Below are 13535 nucleotides of genomic sequence, written 5' to 3' on the forward strand. Positions count from 1 at the left end.
CATAAGGAACTAACTAAAAATCTGTAATATTATCTTGTCATAAAGACGATAGAATATGAAATACAGTAAGGCACATGCAGTTATTCACAGAGCCACTGTAGATAAAAGCATAGTAACAAGTCCAGATGGTTTGATCACTTTGAACATAAACCACTGAATTCTGTAGCACATTATAATAATGTTGACAGACATGTGCAGTGCCTTATTGGCATTTTAAGTTGTAGCAATTCAAAACTATCAGTAGGCCTACGTATAGCAGTAAAGTTATACAATGTGTCCTCTTACAATGATTCTAGTTATAAGAAAGACAAATATATCGAAAATCGCACAGTATATGATTTTCTATTCCATCCTTATGATAATATTCTTACATTAAATCATACTGCTTAAAATCAATAGAAATATATATAACATTACCATTCAAAAGCCTCCTAACTTCTTCAGAGACTGTCCCCATCCTTCCATCAAAGTGCCAGAGGAATTTTCAGACAAATGTTGATAAAGTCAATCAAAACTATACTTTTTGAAAAGTTATGGAATCTGTGTAGACCGGACTCCAGTCATATTGTAACAGTTCCCTGCTTGAAATGAAAGCATGTGGATACTCACACACTATACTAATACACTCATGCAACACCTGTACACTTTTGTTACAAAAACTATTTCCGTGCATGCATCTAATGCAAAATAAGAATTTCAAAAATGGGGCGGAGCATGATGTGACTAAATGCTTCCTCTGAATGATGTTGTTCAGTTGTTAGGTCTATATCACCTCGTCACATCAGTTTGTTCAAAGTCCCTGTATGCATCCAACTTCAAGTATGAATAAAGCCTTTGTTCACACTGCAGGCCATAATCCTCAATTCAGATTTGTTTTTCACATTCATTTTGGGATACTGACTGTCCAAACTGAAAGTTAGAAGTTACCAAAACGAATGTGTGTTCAGCCACCAGTAACTCGCTAACATGGATACGCTAGTTGTCATAGTAACGAAGGGTGTTGTGCAGTATTGTAGACTGATTGGGTGGAGGTGTTTGTGCATGCTACCAAAGACAGTACGATCACGCTTGTAGGCAATATCATGGCGGCGTTTATTAGCTAAACTCATGCGCAGAAACACGTCTAACAGAGAAAAATATATATTAAAAAACGCGTCGAACAGTCGTCTCTCGCTGAACTGCGCGTGTGCAGGCCGTCAAATCAAAGGCAATCCTTCGATATAAAGTTGTTGTTGACGAAAATGAAAACGTGTCAGTTTGTCACTTTCAGAAGTTGGAGTAATAACATGTTCAACTACTTAAGAAAGGTTGTGCCTTTAGATTTCGAGAAAATTAACAGCTAAGGAATAATTTTTCACTTCTCTAATTGATTTTATGCAATGTTGCGTCTATGGGTTTAGAAACTCTAGCTGTGTTCGAATACCAATACTAACATACTGTATACAAATACATACTTAATGAGTATATACTACATACTATATACTCAATTCACGTCACAAATAGTACGGTTTCCGCGGTTAGTATGAGTATTCGAAAACAGTTTGTCTTCCTATCACTCAGGGTTGCCATGTTCGTAATTGTCGTAATTTTCCAGATTCGGCCTACTTTAAAAACGATGTCACGTGTGAAAATGTATCGGTTGCAGGTTTTTGGTCTACTTTAAAATTACACCGCGGCCGCCATGGCATTTCTCTTTAAAAATAAATAAGTGTATAATATTTCACTGTGACCTACTGCTAATGACTATCAGGCAGTGAGGCACACTGTTACTGCGTGATTGAGTGGTGGGGAGGGCACTGCCGCACGCAGTTTATGTTGCGTTTATGTGCTAGTCAGAACTAGGAAACTCTGAAATGTCGAAGCTGCTAAACGGTTGTAGGTATGCACGTGCCACGTTCAACGAATCATCAAGTCGGAAATTTCCAATTTTCCTAGTTCCGACTAGCATTTAACACAGCAAGAGTCCACTATTGGCTGAGTCGCGTGAGTGAGAGGAGACAGAGCAGCACGCGCGCACGTCTTGTAAACTTTTTATTAACCAGTTGTAGGCAGGATATTTAGATGGTCATTATGGAGACACCTATTTTCAACCCTTTTTCCATAAAACGTATCAACACGCTAGAACTGATGCGTATCAACAAATAACGGCGACAAAGCACTGGAAAAAGACTTTGGGCGCACTAGAGCGCATTAGATAAATTCGCACGGAGGTGGTCTAAACTCCATTCTAATGTCGACTGCTTATGAAAAAGTGTTTTATGCATGATCAGTTATGGGTTTCGGTGGCTGCGTGAGTGGAAATTTGAAATGGAAGTTATGGAACTCCTCATGTGCTTGTTATGAGGAAAAGTCTCAATGATACTGACATTAAATGTGGATAATGACACATTTGCATCTATTGGCCACCATTTGCATCTGTTGGCCTCCCGAGTGGCGCAGTGGTCTAGAGTCGTCACTACAGACCCGGGTTTGATCCCAGGCTGTATCACAGTCCCATAGGCCGGTACACAATTGGCCCTAGGTCGTCCGGGTTAGGGAATGGTTTGGCCTGGGGGACTTTACTAGTAAGTGGCATTGTATAATAAGAATTTGTCCTTAATTGACTTGCCTAGTTAAAAAAGAAGAAGTTGCCTATTAATTTACATGCCATTGTAGGCTATCATTTGATACAATAAAGATGTTGAAATGACCATATCACTGGAGTCATTGCAAATCAATTTGTTCCACTTGTGTAGCCTACCTGGAGCTGGTAAACAGTTTTAATAAATAGCCCATAACTTCAGTTTATTTTTGTTGTAGCCTTGTGTTATTATGCAATTATTAATGGCCATGTTTAGTTAATTGGAAGTTATCAAAGCTCTATCGTCAAATGTATGCCCTGCTAAAGCTGCCCCGGTCAACTGTAAGTGCTGTTATTGTAAAGTGTAAACGTCTAGGAGCAACAAAGGCTCAGCCACAAAGTGGTAGGCCACACAAGCTCACAGAACGGGACCGCCAAGTGCTGAAGCGTGTAAAAATTGGCTGTCCTTGGTTGCAACATTCACTACCGAGATCCAAACTGCCTCTGGAAGCAACGTCAGCACAATTACTGTTCGTGGGGACCTTCATGAAATGGGTTTCTATGGCAGAGCAGCCGAACACAAGCCTAAGATCATCATGCGCAATGCCAAGCGTTGGCTGGAGTGGTGTAAAGCTCCCTGCTATTAGACTCTGGAGCAGTGGAAACATGTTCTCTGGAGTGATGAATCACACTTCACCATCTGGCGATCTGACGGACAAATCTGGGTTTCGGATGCCAGGAAAATGCTACCTGCCCCAATGCATAGTGCCAACTGTGGGCTGTTTTTCATGATTCTGCTGTTTTTCATGATTCGGGCTAGTTCCATTGAAGGGAAATCTTAACGCTACAGTGTACAATGACATTCTAGATTATTCTGTGCTTCTAACTTTGTGGCAACAGTTTGGGGAAGACCCTTTCCTGTTTCAGCATGACAATGCCCCCATGCACAAAGGGAGGTCCATACAGAAATGGTTTGTCGAGATCAGTGTGGAAGAACTTGACTGGCCTGCACAGAGCCTTGAACTCAACCCCATAAAACACCTTTGGGATGAATTGGAACGCTGACTGCAAACCAGGCCTAATTGCCCAACATCAGTGCTCGACCTCACTAATGCTCTTGTGGTTGAATGGAAGTAAGTCCCTGCAGCAATATTCCATCATCTAGTGGAAAGCCTTCCCAGAAGAGTGGAGGCTGTTATAGCAGCAAAAGGGGACCAACTCCATATTAATGACCATGATTTTGGAATAAGATGTTCAACAAGCAGGTGTCCACATACTTTTGGTCATGTAGTGTATTTCTCAATGAAGAATTATGTAGTGAAAATATTATTCATATTTAATTTAGTGATTGAAATTATGACCCCATCCTCAGTAGCCCATTCCAGCAGGCTATTGGGAAACACAAGAACTTCTTACCTTGAAATGGCCTGGCATTCATGTTGAATAAATTCGTCTGTAAATTTGAACTAAGCAAGCTGCTAAATCGTTCTGTTTACATCTTGCCTATAGGCTACTGAAATTAGATGTAGGCCTATCGTGGGCTATATCATAAACCCAGATTTTTAGTCTAGTCTATGCCCATTGAAATAACAACTCAATCTCGCAAATGGCCATTTATAACGGTTTGTAGTCTTAAAATCTTGCACATAATAACGGCACAATTGCCAGAAAATAGCCTAACATCAATTTTTTTTAGTTTGTCCAATTGTTTCTTGAGAAATGTCAAATTTCAACTTTCATCACGCAAATCTCCCGTCAGATGTATCTATAGTTATGCACACGAGCAAAATTTATTTATTAACAATTATAATCCTGGGTTGAGCCCTGAAAAGCGGTTGTGTATCAGACAATATACCACTGGTATGACAAAAACATATTTTTTATTGTTCTAATTACGTTGGTAACCAGTTTATAATACCACAAGGGTTTGTGGTATATGGCCAATATACCACGGTTAAATCCAGGCACTCCGCATTGCATTTGTGCGTAAGAACAGCCTTTAACCGTGGTATTTTTATTAACTAGACAAGTCAGTTAAGAACAAATTCTTATTTACAATGACGTCTTAGGAACAGTGTATAACTGCCTTGTTCAGAGGCAGAATGATGGATGTCAGCTCCGGGATTCGATCTAGCAACTTTTTTTTTAACCTTTCGGTTACTGGCCTAACGCCCTAACCACTAGGCCAGCAACTTTTTTTTAACCTTTCGGTTACTGGCCTAACGCCCCTATTGGCCATATACTTCTCCCCCTCTGGCCTTATTGCTTAAATATGATTTTATTCTAAGGATGAAAAAAAATCTTATTGAGATATTATCCCATTTAAAATGTGTTGATTACGCATCCACCACCAATCAATTTAACTAACATGATTGCTATGGGTCTGCTGAGAGAGAATTGCATTTTTGCTTCAACAAATAAATAATTGAATCTAAATTGGATGAAAATGAAAGGCTTTTGCCACAGTTGCATGTCTGTCTGTTGACCTCTGCCCATTCATCTCTCTTTGACCTGTCATTAGGATTATAACTATGGTCTGTTCTGGTGTGCTCTCTGAGGCCCACAGGAAATGAATGATCAGCACACTCAGTTAACTCTCTTTTCATAACCAGCTAACCTAATGAACCATATGATACATCAACAAATGTGATACACAGTACACATTGAAAACTGTTTTAATCTTCTCATAATTACATTTATTTTGAGTATGTTTCAACTACAAATATGACTACACACGGTTCATTTTTCCACAAAGATCCTGTATAGTAGTATTTTAGCTTGATATCCCATTAACCCTGTAGCCTTTACACAGGAAATCAGATGAGGTCAGAGGGAGAGGAATTCCAGTGATGTAATTGTCCCTTTGACCTGTGTTTCACTGTCCCCCCAGCCATGCTCCTGTGAGGGCTAGAGGAACCAGCCTTCCTTCCTCCACCACCTGCCTGCTGGGCTCACACATATGAAAGGACAGGCCCTTTGTAATCCAGCAGGGATTACACCACCCAACAATGCAGCGCTGAAAGAGTGACAAAAGCCCTGTATCAAACGCAACCCTGGGCTGCTGAGGGGAACCTGCTATGATCTCCCACTACCAACACTGTCGCGACCACCTCTCATCTCCTCAAGAAAGCCCTTTAGCATTCACTCCCCCTGTCTTCTACCCTCTCATCTCCAGTGCCAGGCTTCTTTATCTGTGCATTCCTTTCCATTTACATTGCAGTGGGGGAGGGACAGAAGGGAGGGACAGTGGGGAGGGACTGTCTCTGATCTGATAGAGCCAGGAGAGAGAGAGTCAGGAGAAACCTGAGGGTATCTAGAGTGTGTGTATATCCACCCCCACACTTCACTCCCAATACATACATTCTCAAGATAGGCAGGCAGGCACCAATGCATAAGGGTAAAAGGACAAATAGTATTGTGTGTATGATGGTTTTACTACCTCTTCGAAACGCAGTGCTCAAATGGACCTAACTAGTTGAGGAGACATGAACAGTTTGACCATCAACATGGCCATTTGCTTAAAGGTCTTCGTCTGCTTAAAACACTTCACGACTTATGTAAAAGCACTATTGAAAGGACGTTTGGGTTAATTCTTAAGAGTCTGCAAATGTTTACATTTTAGAAGAGGGTGAAAAGAGGTAGTTTGCTTTAGGGATTTCCCTAGGGAATCATTGTAATTCCCCTTCCACCCTTTGCTCAAATATATGAGAGAGAGGGGAGGGCTGTGGGTTGGTCTTGGAAGGTAGTAAGATGTGACGTGAGATGAAGAGCACCAGAGTCAGGTGTAGCGCTTATGCTAGATCTATTGTAGAGAACCTTGTGCATTCAGTCGGTCAGTTAGGTATTGACTGAGGAAAGTATAGGCTTGAGTCACTCTAATCAATTAAGACAGACGAAAATCATGCCAAACCATATTCAAAACCATGGTGTAAGCTGTCTTTGCATAACTCGATTCACTACAGTGTGTGCTGGGCTGGAGAACGTTGTCTTTTACGGAACAATTCCCTATCTCTGATATACATAACAACTGTAAACATTTTCACTGTTCAGACATTGTCCCTTGAGGCAGTGTGAAAAAGACGAATCTGCCCTATTTCCACCCTCTAGTAAAATAAAAGCAACATTTTGCACAGGGGTATGGGATCGTGGATTGAGAGACTGGAAGGACACAAGGAGTGTGGAGCTGCTTCCGATCCTGCATGTCACCTCTTCTCTCTGTCCAGCAGAGGCATGTATTCATGGACGCCAAGGAAAGCCAGACTTCCCCCCAAAAATTGACCAACAAAAAAAACATATTAAATAATTTATCTTTCGTATCTCTGGGTTTCATAATTTACCTTCAATTCGCAAGAGGCTGGATGTATCTCACCAGAGAAGGCATCCGAGCGAGCGAAACAGCGCTCCTCTGTCTCTGTATGTGTAGGCCATATATCTGACACTGTCTGGTCATAAAGAGTATGACATTGTTGCCGCCCATAGCATTGAATGCAACGGAAGCCAGCGTGCGTTTGGCCTCCCTTGATAATAAAAGTTTCAAATAATAGTCAATCAGCGTTGAGCTAAACTGAGTGAGCTCAACTGTGAATGGTCCTGGCACACCCAAAAAAAGTGTCATGGGAAGCCAGTTTGGATTTGGCTTCACTCCCATCACATCGAGAGTGTACGTCACTGACAGAACTTGTTGTGGATCTCGATGTGTTGTAGTCTTCCGGAGGCTAGCTAGCTAAAATTGTCCCTTTCCTAAATTAGCTATGGATGGAGATAGGGATTTGGACTTGTGGTTTTACTTAATTCTCTGTACTGGCCAATGATTATAATGGCGATTCTGAGAAGATGTATGTTCAATAGGTTGCTAAATGTAGAAGGCTAATGTTAACTAGCTAAAGTTTCCCATTAAAGGAAGTTAGGCTAGCAAGCCAGCTTTAGTCAGTTAGCCTAGGACCGCAAAAAATGTAAGTGTGTAATTTATGACAGAGTGATAGATTGTTTCTTCAACATGAAAGAGAGGAGGATGGCATTGGCGTGAGTCAACATGTTTTTTCTACTTGCACAAACGCACATGCACGAACAAACACACACATACACACAGAAATCATATGTATCTTAAGTTGATTGGGTTCAATTGTTTTTGGTATATTTTAGTTGTCACTGTGTTAGACTAAGCATAGGTGATTTGATGATGTTGAAATGTTGACGTTTAAATGGTGCTGGAATAGTGGAGGTAGCTCCCGTTTTCTTTGCGACTTGCAGTAACTCTATGTGGTTCTAAATCAATAGTTGTTTAGTCGGAAACATTAACTTGGTTGAACATGCTGTAGGTCATGTAAATGTTTGTTACATGCAGAATGCTTTGTGAACCTCACTTGACAGAGGATGCTTTCCAGTTTTGTGATGAAACACAGGTGTGGTTGAATTTATTCTGCCACTGTGTCATCTCATTGACTCAGCCTTAGGCCTATTTATCATGGTCTCAAGGCATATGAACTAACAGGTTATAGAGCAAACAACACAATTATCACAACACATAGGTTGTAATATGACTTTTTTTCTGGCTTCCCCAGTGATTTTACCCACTGCTGTCCAGTTAATTGGAACACAAAGCACAGCGAGGTCGATGGGAGAGAGTGGTGGAGAAGGGGGTTGCTGTCTATCTCAGCCAACACTCCGCCTTCACTGCACACTGGAAATTGACTGGGGAACCAGCAAGCGAGACCGACAGACTGTCACTGGGAAAATGAACTGTCACCTCTCATTTCTCAAACTCCTGGCAGCATCGAATTGGCCCGCTTTGAACCATGTGACGCAACACTGATTGAGTTCTGCTGTCTCCATTTGGAACAATACAACTGTTTTTTTTTTAATGAATGGAAAGAGGCCCTGCAGCCGAATGAGGGTGGATGTTCTGTGACAGCATTTTAGCTTTATTCTACTCGACCTGCCATGGTTACAATCGTCCCGTTTCACCACCCCTCATTATTTCCATAGCGCTGCTTCGTTACTCTGCTTTTCTCCCGTTCCTGTTTTTCTTACGCCAAACAGCCATGGTGAACTGACAGGCACACCGTGGCAAACTATTAGGGTGGCCATTTGGATCCTGGAGGCAATTCCAGAAAGTATCAAGACGTTAACCCTGGCCCAGCCACTTGTCCCTCCTGGTTAGCCTGCATATAGGGTAGAGAATGGATGCAGTTGCTGGAGCACTCATGAGGGGTTGGCTTGCAAGTTGGCTTGGGGATGCAGATATGAATGAGCCTCCCAAGGAGGGGGATGATTTTTGGAGACACTTACCTTGGCTCAAATGAACCCCTGTCACAACAAAGGAATCACGCGGAAAGCGGGACATGTGCCATTATCTTTGAGGCCTACTGAACACCTGTAAGAAGCTTTTATCCTGGTTCTAAAATGTTTAGGATACCACCCTGATTTCTTGCTCGATAATCAACAAAAGGGATCTCTCTGTGCTGCCCCTGAACTCCCCAATCCCCAACCCCCTAACCCATGAATACTGTATCCAGTTCAGATCCTTTGAAGCCTGCTGTCCCTGCCTTGAAGCCTGCTGTCCCTGCCTTGAAGCTTGGTGTCCCTGCAGTGTGACGTGCCACAGTGGAACCAGAGACCAAGGAAGTGAGCCAGGCATTCAACTTGTAAAAGAGCTTGCAACAACTGCAACCAGCATGGGGCTCACTATTCATCTCTTTGGTGTCAGAAAATGTTACAGTGAAGAGATAACGATGTTAAAAAAATATGACTAAATGTTGACTTGTTGCTATGTATTATCGCTCTTTGTGTTTCAGCTGGCATTCATGCTATAGCTTACGCCATTACCATTGTGCCTAGTAGTATTCTCTGCCTGCGTTTCTGCCTTTGCATCTCTGTGTTTATTGCATGTTAAATCCCTGGATTTAAATCCCTAAATCCCTAGAGCTGTAGTGCCACACTGACAGGCTGGTGAAAAATCCTCCTCCATCTCCCTGGTTGAACATCTGTCTCCATGGTGCTGGCTCCTCCATTGCTGGCTGTGACGCAGGTGGAGAGCCCCGGTGGGAGGTCTGAGGTATTACCAAGCGAGAGGACAGGAATCACACCTCTGGGTTCAAGTCCTGCACTTAGTCCCTTCCCTGTTTTTGTTGGACCTGTCAGCCGTCACTATATCTACCGCCATCACCTCCCAAGGCCCCATTGTGACTGTCAGGGTAGAGAAAAGATACATGGCAACTAACCTGACATATTCTCTTTGGTGACGCTCAGTGTAAAGTTTAAAGTGAAACGATGATTGGTTGAAAATCTATCAATTATTGACGCCAACTGCTAGAAGAGAACATAAAAGCTCATTCAGATGTATTTCAAATCATCATGGCTTGCCTGATGACTGTTTGTTTCAAACAGTCTAATTGGGCAAATGGGAGGAAGAGAGTCAGCTTCAAAAAGAGACAACGAGGGAGGAGAGGACCACATGGGTTGTGGCAGGAGGCAATGAGGCAGATAGGACTTTTAATGGAATGATCATCATCTAGCACCAGTTCTCTCTTTGTTAATAATTCATGGTAAAAAAAAATGTAAGGAACTATGATGACACTACAATTGTCTAATAAGCCATACAATATGTAGATGAAAAAATATCCCCTGCCGCTTTTTAGCCTTGAATATTAAAAGCAAAGAAAAGGAAGAGAGGGAGACCTTCAGTTGACTCGTCAAAGCCATTCTGGTGTCCTGACAGATTGACTAGAGGCCTTTGTGAATCCATTTGTGGGTGAACTTTGAATGAACCTCAGCTTTGGGGGAGAGGGCACTGACAGGCCAGTGCCTCTGGGGCAGGAACTGTGCAAACCTAACACTCAGTGCAAATATTGAGCCTGCCTATAACATCAGGAGATGAAACAGGGTTGTCAAGCCCTGGCAGCTTTAAGGAAGAGCTGAGGGCAGCATACAAGGTTCAACTATAAATCTAGCTCTAGTGGTGGTAGATTATCCAATTAGTTTTCTAATGAACTATTATAGCAATCAGAAGAGAAAGTGGCAAGTGTAAGTGGGAACCTGTACCAATTGTTTGTGGATCTCAGGGCATGGCATTTGTGCAGAGCCAAATTGAATTTGGGTAACAAATCTAGTGTGAAACCTGGCACCCTGGAGTTTGTTGTCATGTTTAGAAACCCTGGGGGTATTCTGAGGTGAAGAGGTCATTGGTAGCCACCCCATGTGTGGTGAAAGACTCCTCATGTCACATTATGCAAAGGAAAAGAATGGGTAAAACTCAACAGCAATGAAAGACAGAACATGATATATTTGTTAAAGTTTAATTTTGTAAAAACTATTATTAGAAATCAGTCATATGTGATTGCCAATATGAATTGCATTTCAATGAAAATTACATATTTTTCCATCTGATTCCTAATTTCATGAGTAGGCAGATTTAAAACAGTTTCAACAACAGTTAAACAATGTTGACTCCCAAAATACTATTTGCGTAGAAAGAACATCGAAGAAGAATTCAATTAGCTCCAAAGATTTAGATTTTCTTACAACATATCCTTATTGTCACATTCAATAAATACTTTATAGCCTACTGTATGGGAACATTTCATTCACTCACAAATGTACAAATCAGCACAAAAATACAGACTTTTCAAAACAAACATTTTATTTCTAACTTCTCACATAATTATCTAAATGTATTTGTAGAAAATACCCGTAAATAGTGCAAACATGAAACTAAATTGTTTGCAGAAATTAGTGCACCTAAACCCTGTAAACCTGCAGTATCCTTGAAAATGTGACAAGTAAAGTGCAGCACCATGAGTGCGGTAATTCAAATGTTATTTGTAAAACGATTGCTTTATGCGGTCTTCGAGCTTGGCGACACATCAGGAGATGAGGTGATCTCTCCCAAATCATTTGCCGGTACTGCTGTGTTTCGAAAGATGGTTCCTGCTTTCTCACGCTTTTTCTGCTTCATCCTGCGGTTTTGGAACCAAATTTTCACTTGAGTTTCGTTGAGCTCGAGAATAGCGGCAACTTCCACTCGCCGGGCCCTGGTCAGGTACTTGTTGAAATGGAACTCCTTCTCGAGCTCTGTCAGCTGCTTTGTGTTGAAGTTGGTACGGATTACATTCTGTTGACCGGGGACTCCATACTCTGAAACTGTAAAAGTGAATGAATGAATGAAGGAACTGATGGAATAAATAGCATTTTAAATGAAGAAATGAAAACAGGAATACTGTGATGATTGTGAGCAGCCAAGCGCATTTTACGCACTAACATGCAAAGCACAAACATTGATTAGGCAGTGTCTCTATAAATTCCTCATATATATATATATATATATATATATATATATATATATATATATATATTGTAATGTTGTCTATAAATTAGCCTTTGTCATGACAGTGTTATTTATGACCCTGTCCCAGGAGCTAACAAACCTGTTTTAGGGGGATTCCTCTTAACTTTCATCCAGTCGAAAGTTTTTGAAGTTAAATCTGCATTGAAATCATCCGAATCCTTATCACTATATTGGAAAGGAACTAATCTCGAGTAAATACTCTCCAAGTATTCTGGTTGCCCCTGTTCTCCACTGCAAAAGTGCAGATACTGGCTGCTTGGTGCAGACCCTGGCTCACTGTTCCCTTCGGCCAGGGGCTCACTGTTCCCTTCGGCCAGGGGGGGCATGTTCGTTCCAATGGCTGACACAGGAATCCCAGGCGACTGAATGAAACCTCGTTCTTGTTCATGAATTAGAGCGTATTGATGAGGTCCATAATCCAAGTTTGGCCCTGTTGGCGAGCCATACACCAAGTTTCCCGTTGAGCCAAACTGGAGATCTATATGATGTAGCTGGGGCTGGTGCAGAGGGTGGCTCGAAGTCTGGTGCACCGAAGAACCACCAACTAACCGCCCATCGGACACAAAACTATCACTTGTTGAGCATGAATTGGAAGATAAGGAGGACCTGTATCCATGGTTTAAATTGTGGTGTCCGGCATTGGCATTGAATATGTTAGTCCCCCTGTTACAAATGGTATAATCTAAGTAAGAGTTCATCCTGTATTGTTATGGCAAAATTAATGAAGACGGGTCAGTCCACCTTAATTGCTCTTCCCTGTGCCCTACAACCTCTAGGTAGTATGTCAAATCTGTAAAACTGCCTACCACGCTCATATCACCTTAGTGACAGACCATGTGACTCACTTTACGCCAATGGCAATTGGGACCTATAGCAGTTTGTCAGGTCAGGATCGTCCATCAAACGTCTCACATTTACATGACAAATGCTTCAGTCAAACTCGCCCATCAATCTGATAAGAACAGAAACACGTCACACCACTTCTGCAAGGACCTTCTGGTCAGACTGAGGGAGAATGATAGTCTGAAAAAGTGAAAGATTTTAAAATTATTTCAATTTTGTCTCTCGAAAATTTAGAGTTTGAAGCAAACAGTTGATTTGGATGGTCTATGTGATCGAAATAGTATTTTGGCTGTGCTTTTTTAACAGTATTATAAGAGTAAGTAAGTTTAGTGAACTGAAATGTTTCCATTGTCATTCATGCCGTTAACAAGAGGATATACGATTGGTGTATAATACCAGACGTTCTCTATGAGAATTATGTTGCCCAATGTGTATAAGTATAGCAGCTCATGTGAATTACTTGATTAGCTCGGCGTGTTCTTCCGTCTGAGAGCTAATTTTACAGAGGAGTCTTGAAATTAATGCGACGATCAATCTTCTGCTCCTCTAAACGCTTGACAGCTGGTTCTCCAATTTGCTCGAGAGAGAACAAAGAACAGCCTAAATCATTGTGCCTTTATGGACTTTTAACAATGTATTATTGCGTATACTCTTTACTAGACTATACCTAATGTGGCCTATTTCATTTGACATATTTTAATATATTTGGTATGTATTTTACTCTAACTAGACACCTTTAAACTATATAGAGGTAGAGCAAGCTCTTTTTGATAACAAGATGTATAAAAA

The 13535-nt window shown here is 41.4% G+C and overlaps 2 protein-coding genes across 3 annotated transcripts in view; both read right to left on the reverse strand.

Moving 5' to 3' along the window:
- The window catches only part of LOC110491502 (src kinase-associated phosphoprotein 1), a 35533-nt gene extending 34559 nt beyond the window's left edge, over nt 1-974 (reverse strand). The window contains exon 1 of one of the 2 annotated variants that reach the window (XM_021564995.3): nt 418-974. In XM_021564995.3, coding sequence (XP_021420670.3) covers nt 418-457 — 40 coding nt within the window. In that variant the 5' untranslated portion in view covers nt 458-974. The remainder of the gene's footprint in view (nt 1-417) is intronic. The other variant, XM_021564996.3, reaches the window with a different exon arrangement.
- A 9861-nt stretch (nt 975-10835) lies between these two features.
- Nucleotides 10836-13428, reverse strand: hoxb1b (homeobox B1b). The gene is made up of 2 exons (XM_021565005.3): nt 11983-13428; nt 10836-11698 (listed from the first exon to the last, which is right to left on the reverse strand). Exons 1-2 carry the CDS (start codon nt 12599-12601, stop codon nt 11394-11396), a joined length of 924 nt encoding a protein of 307 aa, XP_021420680.3. The 5' UTR covers nt 12602-13428; the 3' UTR covers nt 10836-11393.
- Nucleotides 13429-13535: the final 107 nt, after the last annotated feature.

Source organism: Oncorhynchus mykiss, chromosome 16 (genome assembly GCF_057628025.1).
Source record: "Oncorhynchus mykiss isolate SJ-2025 chromosome 16, ASM5762802v1, whole genome shotgun sequence".
In the NCBI taxonomy this organism is placed as follows: domain Eukaryota; kingdom Metazoa; phylum Chordata; class Actinopteri; order Salmoniformes; family Salmonidae; genus Oncorhynchus; species Oncorhynchus mykiss.